Here is a 23511-nt window from a genome sequence, read left to right as displayed (position 1 = left end):
TTCCACGGGGGAGATTTCTTCTGTAATTCTCTGCAAGGCAGCCTGCGCTGTTTTGTTTGCTTGGCTGTAAACCCGCTCCGAAAGGTAGTGGGCTATTTGTGCACACAGGCTGCCTGCCAGCTCCCTTCCCCTCCCTGGGTCATATTTCATTGCTTGCTTTGCCATTGGGAAACGGCTCCAGCCCTCCGCAGCCTTTAGTTAAAAACTAACCGAAGAAAAGCACGTGGCAAACAAACAGATTCGCCACCTTTCTGCCATCGGGCACCCCAAAGCCACCCTCCTGCCCCCATCCCAGTCACCGCCGCAGGTTTTGGTCGGGGTCAGCACCCGCGCGTGCTTTGATGCCCCCCGGCCTTCCCCCTGGAGAATTAAAAGGAAGCTTCCAGAAACCAAAGAGAAATTGAAAGTAGCAAGAGCCAAAGTCAGGATGACAAAGCAAATCTGCCCCACGCTGTCCTTTGACACAGCCGACCCGAGGAGATAGGCGCCGTGCGGCTGCAGAGATCCCCGCGGCGCTCACACTGCGGGCACAGCGAGCAGCACAGCCCCACTGCCTTCGTCTGGGCTCTTCCCAAGGGATGCTGCCCCTCGCTCCCTGTCCCCAGACAGGGCTGGGTGTGGGTGTGAAGGCAGCCCCCTGCTCAGGGTGGCAGCTATCACCTGCAGAGGGGCGCAGCAAGCTGCAGCGCGGTGATTTGCACCTCGGGGACCGAGCACAAGTGCCCCCTCTGCCTCCTTCCTTCCACTGAATGCAGCAGAGCAGCAGATTTTAATCAGGAAAGGCGAGCACCTTTCCTTATTCCTGTATCACCCTTAAATTCGCCTGTGTGCATCCACTGCTGTTATTACTGTGTCTTTACCCTCGTGCCCAGACACCTGGGGACAGGAACACAGAGCCAAGCCCCCGAGAGGAAGGGGTGAGAGGAAGGGGTGAGAGGCAGGGGTTATCGGCTGCAGGCTTCCCGTGCACACCCGCGCCTGCCCCGTCTCCCCCCGAGGTGTGCCACCCACCACGCTGCCCCTCCGCATGAGATAAATTCCTATTATAAACCAGACAGCTCCCGAGCTGTAAGATGAGCACGCCAAGCCCTGTGTAATTTACGTGACTGATCTATCCTAATTACAGGGACGGCCGCGCTGCTGCCTCTGTCTCAGGACAGCCCTCCAGGTGCCAGGCGCTCGGTGCCGAAATGAAGCAATTTTTCCCCTTTCAGGGCAGCAGCAGCGCGGAGCTGGGCGCACAGAGCAGGTCCCACGGGATCCGGCCACACGAGGTGTGCCGACCACAGCCACGTCCAACCCCAGTCCAAAAAGGTTTTGGAGAGGGAGGGCAGAAGGCAGCAGATAAGGATTGCAGCTGTGTGTATCAGACCCATTCTAACTGCGGGAATCCCGCTCCTTCCTCCCCAAAGGCATCCCGATTTACCTATCCAGTGTTTTCCCAGCAAACTGCTGCCCCCAGAAGCGGAGAGCGCGTCCCTTTCCAAGTCCATTCCTCTGCTCTGCCGCTTTGTTTCAAGCCTCAGGAGCTAAATTACACCAGCAAAGTTAAAACCTCCTCTGCTAATAGCTCTGGAGATGTCCCTTAACAACTCTTAAGTGTTTGCAAAGAGGTGGTTTATCTTGAGCCATTCTTTCCCTTCCCGGGTTTTTTCCAGACAGCCTTTTGTTATGTTAAACCAATATATTTAGACAGTAATTACTCCCAATTAACTAGGTCACCGTGCAGCACTCACAAATGAAAGAAACTCTTCCCAATCGATTCACAAAGCAGAGGGCTCCTCTCGCAACCCGGCCCCGGTGCACACAAGCAGCAGCACCCGGGTACCTGGACGTGTCTCGGTGGTGGTGTGGTGTTTTAAAATTGAATTCTTGGGTACGAGAATGAAGAAACCGAGGTACTGAGGCTTACTCACCCCTGCCTTCTGCAGAAAGCACATGCACAGCACCTCGTCCTCCTGTTACCAAGAAAAGGCTCAGCTCTTGCCACACATCACCAGCATGCCTCCGTGGGCGTCTTGGGAGGCAACAAGCAGGTCATTGCAGCACACAGGGCAAGGGATGGCAGGAGTGCTGCCAAACACACCCAGAACAGGCAGAGAAAGTGAGCTGGGAGAATCCTGCACCATCCGGTACCTGCAACCTCCTGCACCTCTTCCACTACACGCACGGATTGTATTTTGGTTTTGTTTTCCATCCAGCAGCTTCAAGTTCTGAACTACAGGGGAAAAATCCCTTGCAGCCCGCAGGCTGACTGACTCTCTGAAGGTCGTCACGACACGGGAATTCCACCCCTAAGTACCACTTTCATCAGAAAGCAACAACTTCATAATTAAAATTTCAACTGTTACGGGAACCTACAAGTTCTCATTTCCCATAAAATTCTTCGATGAATCCAAATGACCACGAGGCAGCCACTCCAGCTCAGAAAGCAGCCGGCAGTTTGTCCCTATCAGCTCTTGCCCTCTCCTACCACCTATTAGGAGCTCACGGTGGGACTCCCAGCAGCGACCCTCCTGAGCTGCCAGGAGAAACAAAGGTAATCAGTGCAATGCCTTCAACTCCAAATCTCATGCAGGATGCAGCCCTTGTATCATACAAGGACAGCGAGCTGAGGACAATGATTAAGTCAAGTAGAAAGCACTCTGACAAATGGACTCTGTCACGGCGTTGCGCAGAGCAGCTGTGCTGAAGCGAGTGCCAGGTTGTGTTTCTCTCCCTCCCAGGGGCTGAGCACAGAAGTGCCCCACGCCTGGTGCCCGAGCGTGGCGCGATCTCAGCACCCACAGGCAGCTCTTGGCACGGGAACCACAGCCCCGGGGTGCTGTCCTCCTGAAAGATGCAGTGCAAAAAGCTAAGCAGTGACACGGGGCTAAATACTTACTGCTTTCTGGGCAGCACTCCTTCCATGACTGAATTCTCGCCCTTCTCAGGTCCTTCCCGCTCCCCAAAGCAATGTGTAGCCGGGCACCCCGGCACCCCACAAGGCAGCCTTTGCTAAAAACAAAGGTGTGCAAGAGAAGTAGTGCAGCAGCTGGGGAACTTCTCCCTCCTGAGTAAAGGAACAGCTCCGCGTGATGCAGGTGGGAGGGACTCAAAATGCCTGAGGAGCACATCCCAGTGAGGCAATCCTCGGCCTGCTCCTTTCGTCTCAGCACCCAACATCCCCTTGGGATCTGATTTCCTCAGCTGCTGGGGAACTGGACTGAGAGCACTCCGGGTTAGGCCACCTCAAACAGCTACTTACTGCTCCTGAAGCAGAAGGCACCTCGAAACATTAGCAGAAGCTCGGGGGAGAGACTTGACACCGCAGGGAAGCGCTTCTACCTGGAGCTGAATTCAAACATTTTCAGCGGAGACAACACAGGGCAATTAACTGGAAGGACTCTCAAGATGTTTTGAAGGACTGGAAATTTTAATCAGTGAGTAGCTTTCAATAAACAACGCTCCTGAAAGCCAAATTTGCACATCAGTTACCTTCAGAGCTGACCTCTTACACTAAACATGAGGCTGGGAAACTACCTCGTGAGGCTTTGGGGATCCAAAAGGACCACAGAGCGAAGCTGAAAGCTTTCAGCTGAACTTACACGGCTTAAGGGAGGGGAGAAAAAGCTGGCTGATTTGAAGCTCAGGCATTTTCTTACATGAAGCCACAGAAAAACAGGTGATTGTTTCAGCTGAAAGCAGCCAGCTCTGAAATACAAGCGGGATGTTCCAAACCTGCAATGACTGAACGCAATGTTGCTCTCATCCAGGGGCAGCAAGTGAGCAGACACTGAAGATGTACTGTTTTCAGGACACCCCACTCCACCAGAAGTCTCTTGAACAGGCTTTTAGATGCACACAGACAGGTACAAAGGCACCGTACCCATCACCACAGTCCCAGCTGAGTGCTCACCCCACCCTGCAGCGTCTCAGTGGCAGAACCAAGGCTGCGACGCTGCCGCGAGCCCCAGACCCCAGCAGCTGAACCCTCCTAAAGCAGGCGGCCAGGAGCTCGAAGTCTGAGCTAAAATGTTTTGTGAACGTCCCAGCAGGAGCTGCTCCCTACCTGCTGCCCCCGGACGCGGGCACCAGCCCGTCCCAGCGGGAAGCCAGCGCGCTGCCGGTACGCTGCAGGTTCCCCGAGCGCTAATTCCTCAGCACAAACCATGTCACCAATCTATAATTGTCTGCGTTCGAGTAATGGGGGATTAAGCTACAGAAACTGTCTGAGAACAAGTTCAGGCATGCTGGGCAGCCCAGCTAGACTAAAATTACATCGCACCCAGCTCCTGCCTGCAGCTCCGCGCCACGCGCACCCATCCCGGGTGGGTCTGCAGCGCGGGCACAGCACGGTAACAACGCTCTGCAGTTAAAAATACATCGCGTTGTAAGTCTACCTTTCATTCAGATTACTTGTATCAAGTATTTGAGCTTTTCAGGAGAAGAGTTGTGCTTTTTTTAATGCTTTAAATAAAAGCTGTCCAAGAAAACATTTTCCAGCTGATTAATTCTCTCATTTTCTCGTTTTTAGTGACATCAGGGGACAGTTGCGCAGAGATCCAACAGTCTACAACAGCTCACACATATTAAGCATACATCCACGATGCTTTGAGCCACCGCAATGAATTAAGCTGTTAAAAACTATTTTCTGCTCCCCAGACAGGGTACGAAGGAGCCTACGTAGGCACCGCTGAGCAGCAGCCACGGGACTGCCAGCCTGCCCCGATCCTCCCACCGCCCGCTACCTCCTCCCTACCAGATGCTGGACCCGTTCCGAGTTAACCCAAAGAAGTTTCCAGGGAAGACAAACTTGATTTCAAAGCCTGTTTTGTCCCAGGTTTGTCTCCTCCAGGAACTCAAGGGCTGGAGATTCCCCCCACAGCCTGCCCAGAACCAAAGGAGCATCAACACCGGGCTTGTGATTTGTGAAAGCAGCGCCGGGAACGTTGCCCTCAGACTTATGGGGCCGTGGGTAAGCAAAAGGGAAGTTACGGGAGTCCCGAGGACTGAGACAAAGAGCAGACAGACACGGAGAGCAGGGACCCCGACCCCTTCTAAGGCTAAGCACAGACACCACAACTCCCCACTGGCACAGTAAGTTTTTGGTGGCAAATCCAACAATTCTAATATGAACGGGGAACGAGAGTTTACATTCATTGTTTTGGGGAAAAGAAATCCTACCGCTTGTTTTATATCCTGCCTTCCCTTTGACTTCACAAGTAGAAGAAGAGAGGAAAACTCAGCAAATGCAGCCAGACACAACATCTCTCATCGGATGGAGCTCTCTGATAGCAGCTGATTAGTTTACTGGACATCAGCAGAAACACTGCCTTCAAACAGCAGAGGAAATGAAATTAATTAGTTCGTGCTCCGTTCAAGATCTGCAAATAAAAGCTAGAATGGAGATCTCGATGCCAGCAGCAGATGTTTGCCCCCACAACCGGCACACAACAAAAACAAACCTGGCAGCACGTTGGGTCTGTAACCAGAAGTGTTTGATCAGCAGTGCTAGAGCTGCTCCTAAATATTTGCATCTAAAAAATGCAATAAAGCAGTGTTTTGATTTGAGAGATCAACTGCATTCTTCGGGAGGTGCTGGTGTTTAATGGAGAGCTGGAATAAAACCTCAGGTGTTTTAATGCAATCGGCTGCACGCAGCTCTCTACCAGACCGAACGTGCAGCTCCGTACCCAGATCAATAAACTGGCTTTTGGTATCACCTCATGATCAAAGGTTGGCTGGCGCAGGGACAGAGGCAGCTGAGGCCACACGTTCCACCTCAGCATTCATATCCCAGGAGGTAATGCCTAAAAACTTTACGCGTCTGCCTTGGCACGGCCTCACGTCTGCCCTCTGGTTCCCCAGGAGCACAACACACGGCTCCTGGAGGGCTGGAGTCGAAGATTTACCAGGGGGTGGCTCTGCACGGTGCACCAGCAAACCCTTCACACACAGCAGGAGAAGGCTGGGAGGTGACGAGCTGCCACGCACCGCTCCCGGCCCTGGTGCCCAAGCTGGAGCACTTTGAGCCCAGGGTCTTCCTGACACAAAATTGGAGATCTTCTACAGAAAAGCAGTCAAAAAAACTGTTAACAGAGGACACCTGAATGCGTTTTGTCTTGTGAACACCTCCAAGGTCTGGAAACGGAGCTCAGGAGCACGAGGGGCTCCTCGTTGTGGGAAAGGCATCATCTGCAGGACGCCTGCTGCCTGGGGGTCCCGGTAAACCCGGTGCCTGGGGACAAACCCGATCTATTTACAAGGCCATTTTAATTTTAAGATCCAATATTCTGCCTTCTCTCCGTGATCAATAAAACTCACACCTAAGTGTTAGATAAATCATCACGATGCCAGAGAAATTCACGTTGCTGATGTGAGAATCGCCGCCGGCTGCTGATCCCCACCTCACCTCAGCTCCCCTCGATCCTACAGAAACACCCTGCCACCGTACAGCAACGCCACGGCGGCTTCCTGGAGTATTTTCAGAGATAAAGTAACCTATAATTATTTTCACAGAAAATTCTCTGGAGTACTGGAGAAACCAGGTCAGAGCTACAAATTCTTCTGAGCATGCTAAAAAAGAAAACCTCCAGAAGAGATCTGACTGCCTCACAAAAAAAGGACCTTAAACACCTTTTTTTTTCCCCCACCATAGATCCAAAAGTCTCAGGTTCACAGCAATAAAGTGCTGTTTTGCCTTTTTAAACGCAATGGAAACCATTGTTACCTGGAGTGTTACAATTAAATACCAGTATCACACCTACCAGACGAACAGAAATCAGCTAAGCAAAAGTGAAAAAAGAATGTAAACAAACACGAGACGTAAATTATTGAAATATGCCTGCATTAAATAAATCTTCTGAGGTGGAATCCCCTCAGAGCCACCTGCACTGACACAGGGGCTGAAACCCAGCACCACCACCAGCTGCCCAAGCCCAGCTACACAGAACCCAAGGGGCTCACGTCCCCCCCCTGCAACCTCTCCCCCTGAAATTTGGTGCGATTTCCCGTGAATCGAGTTTCCTCTTCCGTGTCCCAGCACGATTTCCCTATCAGCTGGGAAGAGTCCCATGACTTCCAAGCAAGGGGCCTTACAGGAGCGTAACAACAAAAGCAAACAAGAGGCCCATTCTGTGCACAGTTTCCCCGTTTTTTACATTTCCACTGCTCCTCACAGCTGATGGCCAGTCGGGGCATCTCTAAATTTGCTTTCTAGTGTTTTCTGAATGTGCCCGGGTCCCACCAACCCCTGCTGCCACGTCAGGGCCACCGTGTGCAGAGCCCAGATGAGATTTGTTCCCTGCTGACCTAACCAACCCCGAAATTTAAGACATAAATGAACACAAAGGCTTTCCAAAAGGGGTTTGGGACGCAGCAGGGTGAGACTGCGGAGCCTGGACAAGCTCGGACATGTCCCCAGCCAGCGCCTGGAACCGCAGCACCCCCCCAAAAACCCTCCTGGGACCCCCCAAAACACCCAGAGGGGAGGGAGCCACAGCACAGGGACCCATTTGCCGGAGCTGGGTTTGATCCCAGACACCGTGGCAGCAAAACACCCTGCGACTCGGCTGCGGTTCTGCTCCTGAGGAAGAAACATTTCAGGGCCTCGACATCTTTTGGAGCTTGCTCCTGGTTTTAGGCTAAAAGCTCAACCTCTCGGCCAACCTCTGGACCCTTTAATAACCCCAAAAAAACACCGAGGTCCTGAAGCCATAACAGCAGCCCCTGAAGGACCCGGGCAGCAGGAAGCTGAGCTGGAGCAGGTCAGAACCCCCCGTGCAATTCACAGGAGGCCCAACTCGAGGAAAGCGTTTAAATAACAGGGAAAAAGACAACTCCAAGCGCTTAACCTGTCTTACCTGAAGATCAAAGACCGGCCTCGGAACCTCAGGATGTGTATGTTCCACCTGAAGCACCTCTGCAGTGTCGCTAATAAAAGCAGCTGGCAGCTTCCTGAGCGCTGCCCCGGCCTGCAAAATGCTTGGAAAGCACAGCGAGCAGCTCGGGGTCAGCTGCAGATGCGGACAGACCTGAAGGCGACCCACAGCTCACATTTCTTCACAACCAACAGATTCTTTTGCAAGTTATCAAAAAAAAAAAAAAAGCTGTTTTAAAACAATTCGTCTCTCCCCAGAAGTGGGGATTCATTTTTGATACATCACACACAATTCCTAATGACAGCCCTGGAAACATTCGTTCAAAGCACACCCCAGCTCGGCTCGCTCGCTGCGCTATCTCAAAGGCCTAGAACAAGGAAGTAGCTCCAGGTCTGGTGACTGCATCATTATCATCAAAGAGCCGCCTGCTGCACTCGTGAAAAAAGTTCTTAATTAACCCGTACGAGCGTATCTGAGGAGCACTCAGGCTGCACCTCTCGGCCCTGCTGCGAGCTCCCTCGCCATTTCCTGCGGCCAGACATCGATCCTGGCGTGGAGAGGGAGGAATCACCTCCCAGGAGAGGAGCCGAACCTTTACCAGCAGGAGAAGTGACTCGGCGGTCTCACCCAGAGGGATTTTTGGCAGGGCAGGGCTGCTGATGGAAGATCCAGGCCCTAATTCCTGGGCAAGGAATCAGGAATCAGCCCCCACACGGCGGCACTGCCTGCCACCACCTCAGGTCGCAGCCTGGAGGTGCGCAGCACGACGAAGGGGAGGTGCTGCCAGGAGAGGAAAACGTGGCCGAAGCTTTTTATAACACCAGGGAGCAGGGGCAGAGCGCTCAGGCCGGTATCCCAAGGAGGTGGGAGCTGGAGAACGGGGCAGGAAGACAGCAGGACCACACGCCGTGGGGTGACAGGCACAGGGGACGGGCGATCCCGCGGGGCAGCACCCGAGCATCCTGGCAAGAACACCCACAGCGGGCTGGCAGCACCCCCGGCCGTGCCCGGGCTGCTGAAAGGCAAAACCCCGCCGGGCTCCCAGCCCATTTCGGGAGCAATCACACCGCAGCCTGCGCTAATTTTCGCAGAGCGCTGTATGCGTTACCCCACGTTGTCACATTTCCTTTTACACACCCTCCCACCCATCCAACGAGGCTTATAAACACCGAAAAAACACTAAAAATTTATTGTGTTCCTAGAGCTTTGGCGCTGAAGCTGTGAAATGAGAGTTCCTTTGATCGTTTCAGATTTTTGACTGTGACTAAAACATAAAAAATAGTTCTAAGATTGTATTTAAGAAACTGATACTGCGAAAGAAACGAAATATTCCTGGAGAAGAGAACTTCTTCAACACACACGAGGAACATCACAGTTACACACAGCCACCTCGCTAGGAACCCCCAGGTCCTTCCCAGGACTCTGCTGAGGTTTCTGCTCTCCCACGGAACATCACAGGGAAAAACCACACACCAAAACCCTCCAGTATCACCTTGCAAAGCAGTACCTACAGCACAGGTACTCTTATTCCTACTATCGCCACAACACGAAGGAGGCGGGGAAGCATTTTCTGCTGTGAAACACTTCCCCAGCACAAACCCCTGCACACTGAAGAGACTCTTTTGCATTTCTCAGCTCACAACGCACGCGGCATTATTTGCTATTCCCTCACTCCCTCTGCAGCTGCACGTCTGCCATCAGGGCTCACTCCAGGTCCGCAGGAAGAGGGAAGGAAGGAGGTTCCCAAGTTGTCTCATGACTATTGATTAGCTCCACAATTCCCTGGAAGCGTTTTCCCTCCCCCAGCTGTTGATATCAAGGCCTTCAACTCGGATTCCAAGCTTCGAACCCGAGGCTCCTGGACTTGATGGAAGATCGTTAAAAAAACCTAAGGGCAGTTTAGGTAACTTTTGTTGTGTCTGGAGCACGGCACTCGTCCCTCCTGCACCCGCAGCGTGAACACACCGTGAGGGTCGGTGCCCTGCGCACCACAGCCGGGACCTTTTAAGGTTGCAGGTGGCAACAAGGAGCAACAATCCCATACCATTCCTTCCCCCTGTGCCCCCCTAACCCCCCTGCTTTCTATTTTCCACCATTAAATCACATCTTTCCCACATTTTTTCCTCGACTTGCAGCTTCCCTGACTACCTCTGCTTCTCCTTTTTCCCCGGGACAGCGCCGAGGAGCTTTTACAACCTCAAAACACCCCAAAAAGCACAGTTTTTGAAGGCTGCCCCAGCTGACGAGCAGACGCTGCACCTTCACCCAACACCCAGGCAACTTCCCCGCGGAGGCTGAGCCTTTCTGCCCCGCTCTCCCCCCTCCTGCAGACCCCACGGCCGGGCCCTGCCCGCGCCGAGGCCGCTCGCCCTCCGTCCCCGCGGCGGAGCGGTGCCAGGAGCTGGTCACTGGTTAACAGCCCGCAGCCCTTTGACCCACGGGCTGCCAACGCCACCAGCACCGGGGGGGGAGGCCGAAAACCGAGCCCCAGGCTTGGAGAAATCCCCCTGGGGGGCTCCCTGCCCGCCTGCCCCCACCCCAGAGCCTCCACCAGGCACCGGCCTCCCTCTGTGGGGCAGGGGCCAGGCAGGACACCCCCTCGGAGGGGGCTCGGGGCAGCCTCCCCCAGCCCCCTGTGGCCTCCCTGGGCCTCCTCCAGGCCCCTGCGGCCTCCCCTGGGGCCCAACGCCCCCTTGGGCAGCTCGGGGCGGCCTCCCCCACTCCCTTTGCGGCCTCCCCTCGCCCAGCGGCCTCCCCCAGCCCCCCTCCAGCCTCCCCCTGTCGCCCTGTGGCCTCCCCCAGCCCCCCAGCCTCCCCTCAGCCTCCCCCAGCCCCCCAAGGCCTCCTCGGGTCCTTCCCCAGGCCCTTTGGCCTCCCCCGACCCCGCAGCCTCTCCTCAGCCTCCCCTCGAGCCCGGCGGCCTCCCCATGGCCTCCACGGGCCTCTCACGACCCCACAGCCTCCCCCCCAACCTCCCCCGAGCCTGGAGGCCCCCCCACGGCCTCCACGGGCCTCCCCCGACCCCACAGCCACCCCTCAGCCTACCCCCAACCCCACAGCCTCCCCACAGCCTCCCCCGACCCCACAGCCTCCCCTCAACCCCTCAGCCTCCCCCCCCCCGTCCTCACCAGTTGGTCATGTCGAGGAAGAAGGCGCAGCCGGCGGGGCTGAGCTGGAAGCCGAGCAGGCGCTGGAACTCGCCGATCAGCACGTCCTTGTCGGTGGTGCCCAGGCAGCTGAACTTCTGCATCAGCTCCGCGTCCAGGTCCACGTCCATGCCCTCCATGGCTCCTCCGCCGACCACCACCCCCCCGGGGCTGCCGCCGCCGCCGCTGCTGCTGCCGCTGCCGCCCCCCCCGGCTGCCGGGGCCGCTCCCGGGGCCGCCGCCGCCGCCGCTCAGCGCCGCATGGGGGCGATGGGGGGGGGGGGTGAGGGTGTGGGGGGGGGGAGGTGAGGGCACGGCGGGGGGCGGGCGGGCGGCAGGGGAGGGGGCGCGGGCGTCGGGCGTGGGCACTGCGCATGCGCCGCCCCGCCCCGCGCGCCTTGTGACGCCGCGGCGCGGCGGCCGAGCTGGGGGAGGGGCTAGAGCGCGCGGAAAGAGGGCGTTTAGCCCCGCGCGGCGCGCGCGCCGCGTGACGTCGGCCCCCCACGCCGGCGAATGGGAGGCGAGGGATTTGCATGCGCCCCGCCCTCCTCCCCCCCCGCCGCGCGCGCGCTGCCATATATGGGAGGCGGCGCGGGGAGGAGAGCGAGAGTGTTTGTGGATGCGGGAGCGGTCACGTGACGGGAGGCGCTGGGGCGTGGCGAGGCGCAAGGGCTGCCGGGATGGCGACGGGTTGGGGGGGGGGGGGGGGCAGGGGCCTCGCGGCCTGGAATTTTCCTCAAATCGTCGTTTTTCGCCTCAATTCCGCTCCTCGCTGTGGGTCCGGCGGTCCTGGGCCTCAGCAGTGCGAATCCTGGCTGTTGAGGAAGGCAGAAGCCTCCCTGGCAGTGCTGGGGGGCACAAACTAAGAAAATAAAGGCTCTGTTGTACAAATTTAGCATGTTATTGTAAATAAACAAGGTTTTCCATCAAACGCGCTGCCTTACCTGAGGTGTCCCTGTCCTAAGCCACATCCCGGCTCGGCTGGGGGTTACAGGAGCTCCACGTGCAGTTTGCACAGCAAGCACTAGGGCACTGGGGGGGTGCAGGACTGCCCCAGGTGAAGGGCATGGTGCCCTCATGGTGCCCAAATTGTGTTTTTGGTGTGCGGGTGGAAGAATTTGTGGTACCGTGGGAGAAGAGGGGTGTAAATGAGGCTGGAAGTCACAGCGGGGGCTGGGCAGTGAAACACGCAGGAAGGTCTCAGGGCAAACAAACACCCCGTGTATTGCTGCATGGTGCTGGTTGGGTGCCCACTTAGTGAGTAACAGAGGCCGTGGTGATTCAGTTGGGCCTGGACAACGCTGGGCTCACGAGGTCGCAGCTGTTTGGGCCAGGGCAGGGTCTGTGGCACCACTCTGCAGGTGCAGAAACCAGCCCAGCTTTGCTGTGGCTCCTGTACCAGGCCCAGCAGGGATACACAGCACCAACCACCCAGCTGCCTCCTGCCCTGTTTCCAGACAGCACCTGGCTTCATCCCCAGCCCCACGGTGCCCCACAGGACTCACAACCCACATGGTTGTGTTTCATGTGAGGAGAGCTTTGCCCAGTGGCACTGAAACAAGCACGAACAAGGCTCCTGGTGCAGCCCCCAAGCAGCCTGCGGCCCCCAGGCTGCTTCTGGCAGCCATTAGCAGCCTGACCCTGCTCCCTGCCCAACACCAAGCCTCTTTTTGTGGGCTCCCCAGGCCAAGTGGTGCTAAAGGAGAGGTTGGGGCTGGTGCTTGGGGACACGGCTCAGTGGGGACAGTGGTGGCAGGGGGTGCTTGGAGCAGGTGACCCTGGAGGGCTTCTCCAACCCTAATGATTGTGTGATTGAGGGCCATGGAGCGAGTGCTGAGGAGGGTGCTGAGGTGACTGGGGACTGTTTTATGAGGCCAGGCGGGGAGGACTGGGCCCGGTTAGCCTGGAAAAGAGAAGGCTGAGGGGAAACCTCGTCAATGTGCACAAACATCCCAGGGCAGGGTGCGGGGGGATGCAGCCGCCCCCTTTTCTGTGCCCTGAGCCGCCAGCCCCAGCAGAGGCAGCCCCCAGGGCTCCTCCTGGAGCTCCCCAAACCCCCCACAGGGATCCCAAATCTCCCCCAGCCCCGGGCCGGGCACTAAAGCAGCGGGGAAGGCGAAGGCCGCCCCGCGGGCCTCTTCTGTCCCTCGGCGGCCACCGTTCGGCGCGGAGCCGGCCGGGGGTGAGCGGCGGAAGGGGCGGTGCGGGGGGGGCGGCACTTCCGGGCGGCTCCGGTGGCGGGGAGCGGGGAGCGCCATGCCCAAGTGAGACCCGGGGGGGGCGCGGGGGTCCCGGGCCCGGCTGGGGGGAATTGGGGGTCCCCAGGGGGTCCCCAGGTTCGGTTGGGGGCAGCTCAGGGGTCCCTGGGTCCGGTTGTGGGGGGGTTCGGGGGTTCCCGGGCCTTGTTGTGGGGAGCTCGGGGGGTCCCGGACCCGGTTGTGGGGGGGTTTTGGGGGGGTTCGGGGGTCCTGGGCTCGGCCTGGGGGGGTCTTGGGGGTCCCGTGTCGGCCCCGTGTCCCTGCTGGAGGGGATTCTGGTAGTGTGGGGGGGGCAAAGGGAAAGGGCTCCGGGGCAGCCCAGCGCCCCCAAAGCCCCCCGGGGAGCCCCCGCGGCACGGAGCGGTGTCCCCGGTCGCTAACGGGCCTTCTGCCTCCGCAGGTTTTACTGTGACTACTGCGACACGTACCTCACGCACGACTCGGTAAGCGCTCACCTTCAGCCGACACCTGCCTCTGGGATCGAGAGCATGAAAATAGAACTTGGGCAGGCTACAAATGGGCTGTCTGAGGCAGTGAGGTGTGCTGCCTGCTTGTCTGTAAGCCATATCTGCAGGGATTCGTTTAGATCTGCATTAATTCATATTAAGCGTGTGTAAAATAAACCCCACATCCCAAGCAACTCAAAAGCCCAAGTAAGAGTAAGTAGAGTAAGCCCAAGCTACTCAAAATACCAAGGTGTTCCACTGGTTTGTTGGTAAGTAACGAACCTGTTGCGTTAATTTATCTGTGCGATCACGTGCACTTGAAATAAACCCTGCAGAGACTAAACCCAGGATGTTTGAAATACTGTGATGTCCTGCTCGAAAAGGAGACAGGAACAGGAGGGACTGGAGTCTGGCTAGCACTCACCAATCCTGGGTGTCACGGTGGGAGGCAGCTGGCTTGGTGTCAGCGCAGCCTCACCTGAAAACTTGGCTCGATGCTTGTCATTTGTACGTGAAGGCATGGCACAGCGCCTGGCCTCTGAGTGTATGCAGAAACCAAGCAGTTCTGTGCTTCCAGAGAGAATACGTTTAAGTTTTACCAAAGTTCCCAGTAAACTGTGATTTTATGTGATGTTATATAAACTCTGAGTTTACATCATTTTCCTCAGCCCTCTGTGAGAAAAACCCACTGCAGTGGCCGAAAGCACAAAGAGAATGTGAAGGACTACTACCAGAAATGGATGGAGGAGCAAGCCCAGAGCCTGATTGATAAAACAAGTAAGGCGAATCCTTTTGTGATCTTCGTTTGCTTTGCTGTTACTGCTCTCTGTCCTCCAAGTTCTTTTCTTCCTATTTTCCCTGCTGGTTCTTTATCAGCTCCCTGGTGGTTCTTTGCTCTGTGACTCGTGAATAAGAGTGTCACTTGGGATTTGAATCTTGACCTTGTCTGAGTGTGGGTCCCCGTGTAAGAGGCTGCAAGGACTCGTTGCAGGCAGGCATTGCTGTGCTGCGGCTGAGGGTTGTAGCTCCCCTCACATTTAGCACTGCCAGCAGTGTCGTACGAGCTCGCGTAGCACGAGACTGTGGGGTAGGGGCATGTGGCTGGGGGTTTAGAGCGAGAGCCCTCTTGGGGTGTTGGTTTTTAAACAAACTTCCTTAAATTCCAAGGACAATCTTCAAGTACAACATTTTTGCTAGCAAGCCTTCATGAGAAGAGACTTGTGGAACAAATTTGTTCTAGGTGTTCCACCAGATCTGATAGCAGGTTTTTAGCTCCTTCATTTAAAAAGAGAAATAAGATATCCCTCTAGGGCTCAAACTTATTTTATTTTTGCTTCTGTTGGTAGTAGCACTTCTATGTAAAGAGCGTGAATAAGAAAACCAGAAGGTAGGAAAATGGACATTAAAATGTATGAAATGTTGTGGGTTATTTACATATTCTAGTTGCTTGACCTCAGCTCTCAAGGGATGTTGATTTTTTTCCTCTCTTGCTATTGTAGGCTTGAATAAAGTGCAAAATGTTTCCTCTGTCAGTTTATGGGGTTCTCTTCTTCTCACCTGTTCTCTAAATAATGTTTTTTTCCTCTCTGAATGGGACAAAAACAAGTGCCAGGTTAACCTTATGGCAACTTTCTTTCTTTAGCTGCTTCCAGCTTTCACGTCTTTTGCCTTCCTCTTGGTCAATTCAGGTCTTCTGAATTTATTCTTTTCCCTTTCTCGTTAGATCTTTTTCATGCTTTTTGTCACCTGCCTAAGTCATTGGCCTATTTCATGATAACATGGATTAATTTAATGATCCTAGGTGAAAGTTACAGCTGCAAATCATGTGATATATTTTCTCTACTATCCACCTTCCAGCTAGGTGTGTGAAATTCATCCTGGAGCTCTCTAGTCTCAGCTGGAGTAATTACTGTAATAACTGTCTTCAAGAATATCAGGTGCTTCCATCTTGACAAGCAGTGTAAACCAGGGATTTGTTCCAGAGTAAGAACAAATGAGTGTGCACCATGACGTTAAGTATGTTCTGAATGCTTGGCATGAGAAGGAACGTTGACACAGGAGCTTCCTCTGCTTAGTAACTATTTTTTCTTCTGGGATTCTTTCTCTTTTTTTTTCTTTTTTTTTCCCCCCCAATGTAGCGGCTGCATTCCAGCAAGGGAAAATTCCACCGACGCCGTTCTCAGCGCCACCCCCTGGAGGAGCCATGATACCGCCCCCTCCCAGCATCCGTAAGTCTCTGCTTCTGGCGGTGAGGGCAGACCTTCCGAGAGATGGAGTTTCACAGAATGCTAGGGACTAGCAGGGACCTTGAAAAATCATCTACTGCAATCCCCCTGCCACAGCAGGAACACCTCGGTCAGGTCACACAGGAACATGTCCAGCTGGGTTCTGAATGTCTCCAGAGAAGGAGACTCCACAACCCCCCTGGGCAGCCTGTTCTGGTGTTCTGTCACCCTCACCATGAAAAAGTTTTGTCTCATTTAAGCAGAACCTCCTGTGTGCCAGCTTGCACCCACTGCCCCTTGTCCTATCACTGGGTGTCACCAAGAAGAGTCTGGCTCCATCCCCCTGATATTCACCCTTTACACATTTATGAACATCAATGAGGTCACCCCTCAGTCTCCTCTTCTCCAAGCCAAAGAGACCCAGCTCCCTCAGCCTTCCCTCATAAGGGAGATGCTCCCCTCCCTTAATCACCCCTGTGGCTCTGCACTGGGCTCTCTCAAGCAGGTTCCTTGCCCTTTAACTGAGGGGCCTAGAGCTGGATGCAATTAAAAAAAAAAAATAGTCCTTTTAGCTTGAAATCAAGCAAAAAATGTTGAGGTTGCCAATATCAAAATGTAATAGAATGCACTGTAAGAGTATTTCTTCAATCTTCTTTAATCTTCAGCTGATTTCATTAGTGCTGAGCACATTAATGGAATTTTATTAATGTGCTCTCATTGCCTCGTAGCTGCTGTGTAGATAGCTTCATGTACATTGCAGTACAGTGGGTTTTTTTTTTTTTTTTTTTTTTTTTTTTTTTTTTAAGAATATAGTAGGATTGATAACCTTGTCTTGCACTTTGGTTGGCAAACTGCTGTGATCCGTTTCTGCACAGAGAGCCCTGCTGTGGGAAGCGGCAGTTTATCTGCAGTAGATATGCAGAGCTGGAAATAATAGCGAGCGTATTCTTCCTCCAATTCACTTTTTTGTCACCCGCAGTAAAGGTTGAAACTAAAAATGAAGGCAGACAATTGCAAAACAAAGTCCTCTTAATTACTAAAACCTCCTGTAAAGCTTAACTCTTTCACACTGTTGATGAATGTGAGAGCGGGCGGATGTGTAACCGATTTGTGTCTGTGTTCAGCTGGTCCCCCCAGGCCTGGCATGATGCCAGCCCCTCATATGGGTGGGCCACCAATGATGCCAATGATGGGCCCGCCTCCACCCGGAATGATGCCTGTTGGACCTGGTAAGTCTGCAAATGAGTCTTCTCTTCAGAACAGAGCAGTCTGACAGCTGCTAATTTAAGTTCTTTTGCTGCTTGTTGAGGGCGCTTGCTAGTCCTGGCATGCGGTTGAAATTACTGCCTTGGTAAATTGCAGTTTTCCTACTTTTGGTCTTAGTCTTTACTTGTTTAGGTATTCCATCGTTGCAACACTTACATTTTTGCACAAGAGATGCATTTCAGCAGTAGATGAATTTTATTGTTTAAAATGTCTTAAAATAATGTGTTCCAGAGAACACGTGCCTTAAAAAGGTTTTTCTGTACAGCAAAGGTAAACTGAAACGTCTTGATCTATTCCGCTTTTGAGCTTATTGGCATTTGAAGAGTTCTCAGAGGACGTTTGTTGAAGCACTTACTGGAACAAATCTAAAGGAATATACACGTGCACACCAAAAGTAGGGAAATGTATTTGCAATTATTGCTGGTAGAAACTGTTCTTTAAGTGTTCTTTTTTTAAAAAGGCACAAAATATGTGCATGGTCTGGGATATGAGGCAGTGTCTGACAATAAATGGAGAAGCTGGATGGAAACCACTCTCTCAGTGCTTTTTGGTTAAGCACCTGCTTTTCATGGCTGATGCCATTACTCAGTTCTGAGAAGCATGCTGGGCCTTTTTCAAACACTAAATTGGAAGATTTTGCAGTACAGTGTTCCAAATGAACTTTCCAATGCAGTAATTAAGCTAGTGTCTCTTTTGAGTGGTTGAAATAATATATCAGTGAATATTGTCAAAACTGGGCATATAACCCAGGAACTTGATTCTTCCTCTACTAAAATTGCTGGTATCCTTCAGGGAAACGTAATCCATCTCAGACAGGTTCTGGATCACAGCTTACACGCGTGCAAAGTGAAAGTTCCCTGGAGGCTGTGGAGAAATGTGCACACTCCCTGCAGCTTTTCCAAAGCTTCCCAGAGCTTATCTCTAATGTATTTTCCTTCCTCCTGTAGCTCCAGGGATGAGGCCACCGATGGGAGGACACATGCCAATGATGCCAGGGCCCCCAATGATGAGACCGCCCTCAAGACCCATGATGGTGCCAACCAGGCCAGGCATGACCCGTCCAGACAGATAAAGGTGGAAATGGAGCTCCGTGGCTTTTTTCATTTTATGATCTTCCACATGCTAAAATGCTGTAGACTTATGTCCCGAGGATTTTATATGAAACCAGTGTGTAGAGGAAATCTGCTGTTGTTTCAAATTGCAGACGGTTTGACCTAGATGCACACTGGGCTGATGCTTTTGTAACTAGTCTGGTTTTTGTTTTTGTTTTATTTTCCCCCACTGAAATAAAACATTGATGATGGTTTACATGTGGAGAATCTGACTCTTACTCTGTGTATTTTTTCTGTCTGGCAGAATATCAGTTATAATTGCACCCTCTCTACCTGACTAGCGCTGAACTTCTACTTAGTTATATTTTTTCCTAAGTCCTCTGATACATTTTTTTCATGTTATACCCCTGGAGAGAAATATCAGTATCTGTATTCTGAATTCTGAATTTCAAAACAAGTGTACACATTTTTAATTAGAACAAAAATGTAACACTAAAAAAAGTGCAGTGATATCTAACTGAGGAGACAGCAAGATGATGTTAATCTGTAACACAAAATAGGATCAATTTAATAAAATGCTGATCCTTCATTGAGGGAAACAAAGAGAAGCTGTTAAAAGGTTGATTCTTACAATAAGGTATTGTAGTTAGTATCTTGATGCTGAAAACCATGTTTTTGCTTTGTTGTTGCTACTGAGGCGTTTGTGTGAACCCAAGTTATCAGAGCTGATCAGATACTGTTGAGTCAGTAGCTGTTAATGCCCAGTTTTCTTCTCATCAAGGAATGTGATGTTGAAGACATTTTGCAAGGCCCCTTTTTTGAAAGGGCTTTGCTTTTTGATGAGCTCTGCTTAATGCAGGTGTACAACTCCAAATGGGTTGAAAGAATTTATTCTGTTTGCATAACCAACTGCTCTGTGCATGTCGGTTGTCATCTGTTTCAATAGGCAGAATTTTCCAACTCATTCTTGGCATATTTGTATCCGATACAAAAGCGTGGGAGTAATTTGCATCTTAGAGGAAAGTGTTTGGTCAGCAGAACTGCAAGGGCTCTTCTCCTGAGCTGCTGTCTGCTCTAGGACAGGACAGTTGAATCAGATGAGACTTTATTTGAGGAGCTCATGCTTTGAAGGCGTCTATAAAGCACATTGCGTAGCTGAGACATCAAATATTTAATTGCCCAGTATTTAATAGGTGTGTTCAACAACCATTGAGATGAAGCAGAAGTTAGAGGCTGTTTCTACAATAAGATACACTAACCCTGCTAATGAATACAAGAGAAAAATCCTCTGCAGCATCCCAGGGCCTAGCCCAAGCCTGTGTTTCTCTGCTGTTCTGTAGTGGACTTGTGCAGTGCACAGCACTTGCAGGCCGGACAGGTGCCAGGTTCTTATAGCATTCATCGATGTCTCTTGGGGAAAACTAAGCAGGAGCCACTGATGATCACCACTGACCTCTGATAAAAATATTCTGCTGGAGTTGTCCCCCCACCATCCTGCTATCAGATTAAAACAACGTGTGTAGCCAAGTACAAAGCACATGGCTCTCTTGTTAGAGGATTGACTGATCAGTTTAATGCCCCAGTGCCTTATTTGAAGAACAATGTCATCATTTATGTGGGGCTGCTTTTGTTGGGCATAGCCTTGGAGGCAAAATGCTCCTTTGTAGTACAGCCTGCAATCTCTTGGCGTGTGAAATGGCCCAACTCCTTGTCATCCATCAAAGGGTTACAACACAGCCATAAACTGAGTAGCGCAGAAACTGCTTGAACTGAGGCATTTTCTTCATTCCAGCAGCCTCACCGGTTACCTTGTTTTATGCTGAACGCTTTTTTTGACTTTTTTTCCGACATTTAAAGGTTATTTTTGGCTGTCCTGAGATAGTCTCACACCTCTTTGTGTTCACCCTGAAGCCTACAGCTACATGAGAGGAAGGTGTGGGGAGCTGGGGGTTGTCTCTGCTCGCAGATAACCAGGGACAGAAGCAGAGGGAACGGCCTGGAGCTGTGCCAGGGGAGGTTGAGGTGGGCAATGAGGAGCCATTTCTGCTCAGACAGAGCGGGCAGGCGTTGGGACGGGTTGCCCAGGGAGGTGGGGGAGTCCCCGTCCCTGGGGGGGCTCCAGGAGAGGTTGGGGCTGGTGCTTGGGGACACGGCTCAGTGGGGACAGTGGTGGGGGGGTGCTTGGAGCAGGTGACCCTGGGGGGCTCCTCCACCCCTGCTGACCGTGTGATTCTAAGCCCAGCTTTGTCCCTGTCGAGGGGAGGTTCCTCAGCTGTTGTGTGGATTTTTCCACCCGCTGTGGAAACGGAGCCGCGAGCAGGGAGCTGCGGGCCGCCCGCCCTCACCCTGCCCCCCTCCGGCCTCCCCGGGGCGTGGAGGACGAGCCCGGCCCGAGCCCGGCCCGAGGCCGCGGTGCTGCCAGCGCTGCCCCCGGTGCCTTCAACCCCCGGGGGGGTTCGGGCCGAGCCCGGTGGGGCCGGCAGGGGGCGAGCGGGAGGCGGCGGCCGGGGCGGAGCGGGCCGGGAGGAGGTGGCGGCGGCGGCGGAGCGGCGATGGAGCCCCGCCGGCCTCAGCGCTGAGCCTCCCCCCCCCCGTGTGAGGCATGGCCGGCCTCATCAAGAAGCAGATCCTGAAGCACCTGTCCCGGTGAGGCGCCCGCAGCCCCTTCCCCTTGGGGCTGGGGGGGGTTGTGGGGGGGAGGCACGGGGCTGGAGGCCGGGGGGAGCTGAGGGGGGAGGCCCTGCCCTGCCCTGCCCCGCCGGCCTCCCCTCGGGGGGCTCCGGGCGCTGTGCGGCTCCCCCCGGGGCTGGTGCTGCCTCCTGGGGGGCGGCTGTGGAGCCTGGGGGGGCGTTTGGAAACCCTGGGGAGGTTTGGAAACCTTCCTGGGAGGCTGAGCGAGGGGAAAAGCCCCCCAAAAAAAACGAGGGGAGAAGGAAGGAGGTGCCGCGCCCCAGGAGGAGCAGGATGGATGTGCCCAGGCACTTGGCTTTGGGTGTTTTTGAGGCTGTCGTGGCGTTTCCAGCCGAGTTCATGACAGGCACCAGGAGGTACACTGAACAGGACCGCGGGGTGGTTGCGCTTTGTACCCGAGTCTGGCGTTCGGGAAGTGTGGCTCCTCAGTGTGGCTGACCTTGGCCGAGTTGCGGTGCCTCGGTTTCCCCGAGGAAAGCCAAGGCCAGGAGCTGCGGGACCGCCACGCTTTGCTTCGTGCCCCATGGCCTCGGGCACGGCCTCCCCCTGCAGTGCCGAAAGACCGGAGCGACGTGACGACACGTAAAGAGCTGGAGGGTGCTGACGGAGGCGCAGCATTGCACGCTGCTTTCCTCCTCTCTGCCTTCTGAGCTGCAGACGATCACGTCCTATCTATTTTTTAATCTGTTTTTCCTGGTGGGGAAGCGATTGCGCAGGGCTGCAGCGACTTCAGCAGGGTTACGGGGTGACAGTGCTGGAGCAAGGAGTCAGACCCCGTGTGTCCTGGCGCTCCAAGGCCGTATTGTCCCAGCTGCTCGGAGGCTGGCAGTAAATCCTGACGGTTTCTGGGTCCTCAGAAGAATCCCTGCGAACTTTAAGCGAGCAGTCTCCTCGGTGAAGTGCCCGTCTGCAGCGGTTCTGACTCACTAGTTGCTCAGTGCTCCAGCTCGCCAGGCACGGCACCGAAGCGGAGTGCAGCAGAGCCTGCTGCGAGGCTTGTTCAGTGCACTAATTTGAGGGAATTTCTGCTAGATCTGATGTCACAAATCTCCAAGCTTTCTGTCTCATTCCACCTCAAAGCAGCACGTCATGCTTATTGCAGGTTCAGTCACCTTGTCGGGAGGCACAGAAGCGTTTGTAACGGGGAGAGGCAGATGAGAGCAGTTGTTAATGGTCTCTTAAAAGAGCTCAGCTTTATTCCTCGGTACCACTTCGAGGATTAAAGGTGCCTGTGCTGTTCTTTTACATGGTTCTCTTTCTTCTAGGTTAGTTGCTGGTGGTTTTAGTCGTCTTAATCTTTTTATTTAGTTCTGCTTTTTCAGTCTGCTGTATCTTGCACTTTCCCACTCCAAGTGCCCCCTTTCTTCCCTACAGCCCTGCCGGTTGTGGTGTCTGTTGTCTGCGTTCCTCTTTGCATGTGGTCTGGGGAGAGCAGGAGGTCACAACAAATCCTGGGGCTTTACCTGTTTTCCTGCCAGCTGAACTTGCTCTGCCGTTTGTGGTGGTTGGTCTGATCCTGCCCCTCTCTTGCATAAGTACTGTGGATGCTTTGCAGAAACGCGTTTTGAACACAGATTAGTGTGTAAAAAAACACGATGCTTTTCCATTCCCATTTTGTTTCCTCCAAACACCTCAGCTTCACACTCCCTTTGGGTTTTTCTTTCAGCTCTGCTCATTTGCCCGGAAGAATTTTGCTACTGAATCATTAATCTGCCTTTATTTTCTGCTTTCAATTTGCATATGAAATAATTCCTTGTTCCTTTTGTTATGTCTTCGTTTGAAGCCGTTTCTGCATGGGGTGTGTTTTTGTTCCTGCTCTATCTGGAAATTTGCAAGGAAGGGATCAGAGAGGCAGAAAGATCAGGGAAATATGAAAGAGTTATTTCACACCAACTGTTCAGATTAAATGAGCCTCATGCATGTCAAAGAGGATGACAGGGGTCACTTGCAGAGATCTGTAAAGCTGGGTTTGGCCACCGGTGACAGAGCCGAGTTACGAACATCTTTTATAACGCTCAGCCTGTGTCGGGTGTTGGCAGCTTAAATTCCTAGAACAGAAGAACCTAAAATCTTGCATCGCTTCCACCATCTGTGCTTTTCAGTCTTTTGTCCTATTTTTAGCTTGGAAAAGAAAACAGATTAGGTGGTTTTTACTTTTGGGTTCTTCTGCTGGCTGCAGCATTTGGGCTGCGTGTTCTGCAGGAGGTGTTTCTATCCCAGCGAACCCGCTACGGCTGGAAGAAAGGGCCCTGAGAATGGGCTTGCTGAAGCATCAGCTGCTTGGTGTGTGTTTGAACCTGAATGTTTTGAATGCCTCCGAGGCTACAAGAGCAGTACTTCAGTTGTGTTTACCAGGCTGTAATTATTCATGACAGTGATTGCTTTAAAATAAAAGCAGTGATTTGACTTTTCCTCCTCCTGGTTTGGTTTGAAAGAAGCCTCCTTTTACTGTATTTTCTTCAACTGTAGGGAGCACTATTAAAAAAATCTCGTGGTTTTATAAAGGTGGAATTTATCCCCCTTTGGTAAACAGGGAAACTGAGGCAATATGGACTGCCCGAATGT

General features: G+C 53.3%; 3 protein-coding genes across 5 annotated transcripts in view; 2 read left to right on the top strand and 1 right to left on the bottom strand.

Moving 5' to 3' along the window:
• ILRUN (inflammation and lipid regulator with UBA-like and NBR1-like domains) overlaps positions 1–11364 on the bottom strand; it is a 29652-nt gene extending 18288 nt beyond the window's left edge. The window contains exon 1 of one of the 2 annotated variants that reach the window (XM_084301915.1): positions 10991–11364. In XM_084301915.1, coding sequence (XP_084158041.1) covers positions 10991–11148 — 158 coding nt within the window. In that variant the 5' untranslated portion in view covers positions 11149–11364. Of the gene's footprint in view, positions 1–2884; positions 3040–10990 lie in introns of those variants that run through there. The other variant, XM_084301917.1, reaches the window with a different exon arrangement.
• Positions 11365–13208: 1844 nt separating this feature from the next.
• Positions 13209–18522, top strand: SNRPC (small nuclear ribonucleoprotein polypeptide C). Of its 2 annotated transcripts, none has more exons than XM_084301826.1 (6): positions 13209–13272; positions 13667–13709; positions 14381–14489; positions 15851–15940; positions 17062–17166; positions 18151–18522. In XM_084301826.1, exons 1-6 carry the CDS (start codon positions 13265–13267, stop codon positions 18273–18275), a joined length of 480 nt encoding a protein of 159 aa, XP_084157952.1. In that variant the 5' UTR covers positions 13209–13264; the 3' UTR covers positions 18276–18522. The 2 variants fall into 2 exon arrangements, with proteins under 2 accessions (XP_084157952.1, XP_084157951.1); XM_084301825.1 differs by having other exon boundaries at positions 15848–15940.
• Positions 18523–20777: 2255 nt separating this feature from the next.
• The window catches only part of BLTP3A (bridge-like lipid transfer protein family member 3A), a 34744-nt gene continuing 32010 nt past the window's right edge, over positions 20778–23511 (top strand). Inside the window, exon 1 of the mRNA XM_084301973.1 lies at positions 20778–20901. Coding sequence (XP_084158099.1) covers positions 20858–20901 — 44 coding nt within the window. The 5' untranslated portion in view covers positions 20778–20857. The remainder of the gene's footprint in view (positions 20902–23511) is intronic.

Source organism: Netta rufina (genome assembly GCF_964035555.1).
Source record: "Netta rufina genome assembly, chromosome: 26".
Taxonomy (NCBI): domain Eukaryota; kingdom Metazoa; phylum Chordata; class Aves; order Anseriformes; family Anatidae; genus Netta; species Netta rufina.
The sequence above is the reverse complement of the archived record's forward strand: the minus strand, read 5'-3'. Positions and strand labels throughout refer to the sequence as shown.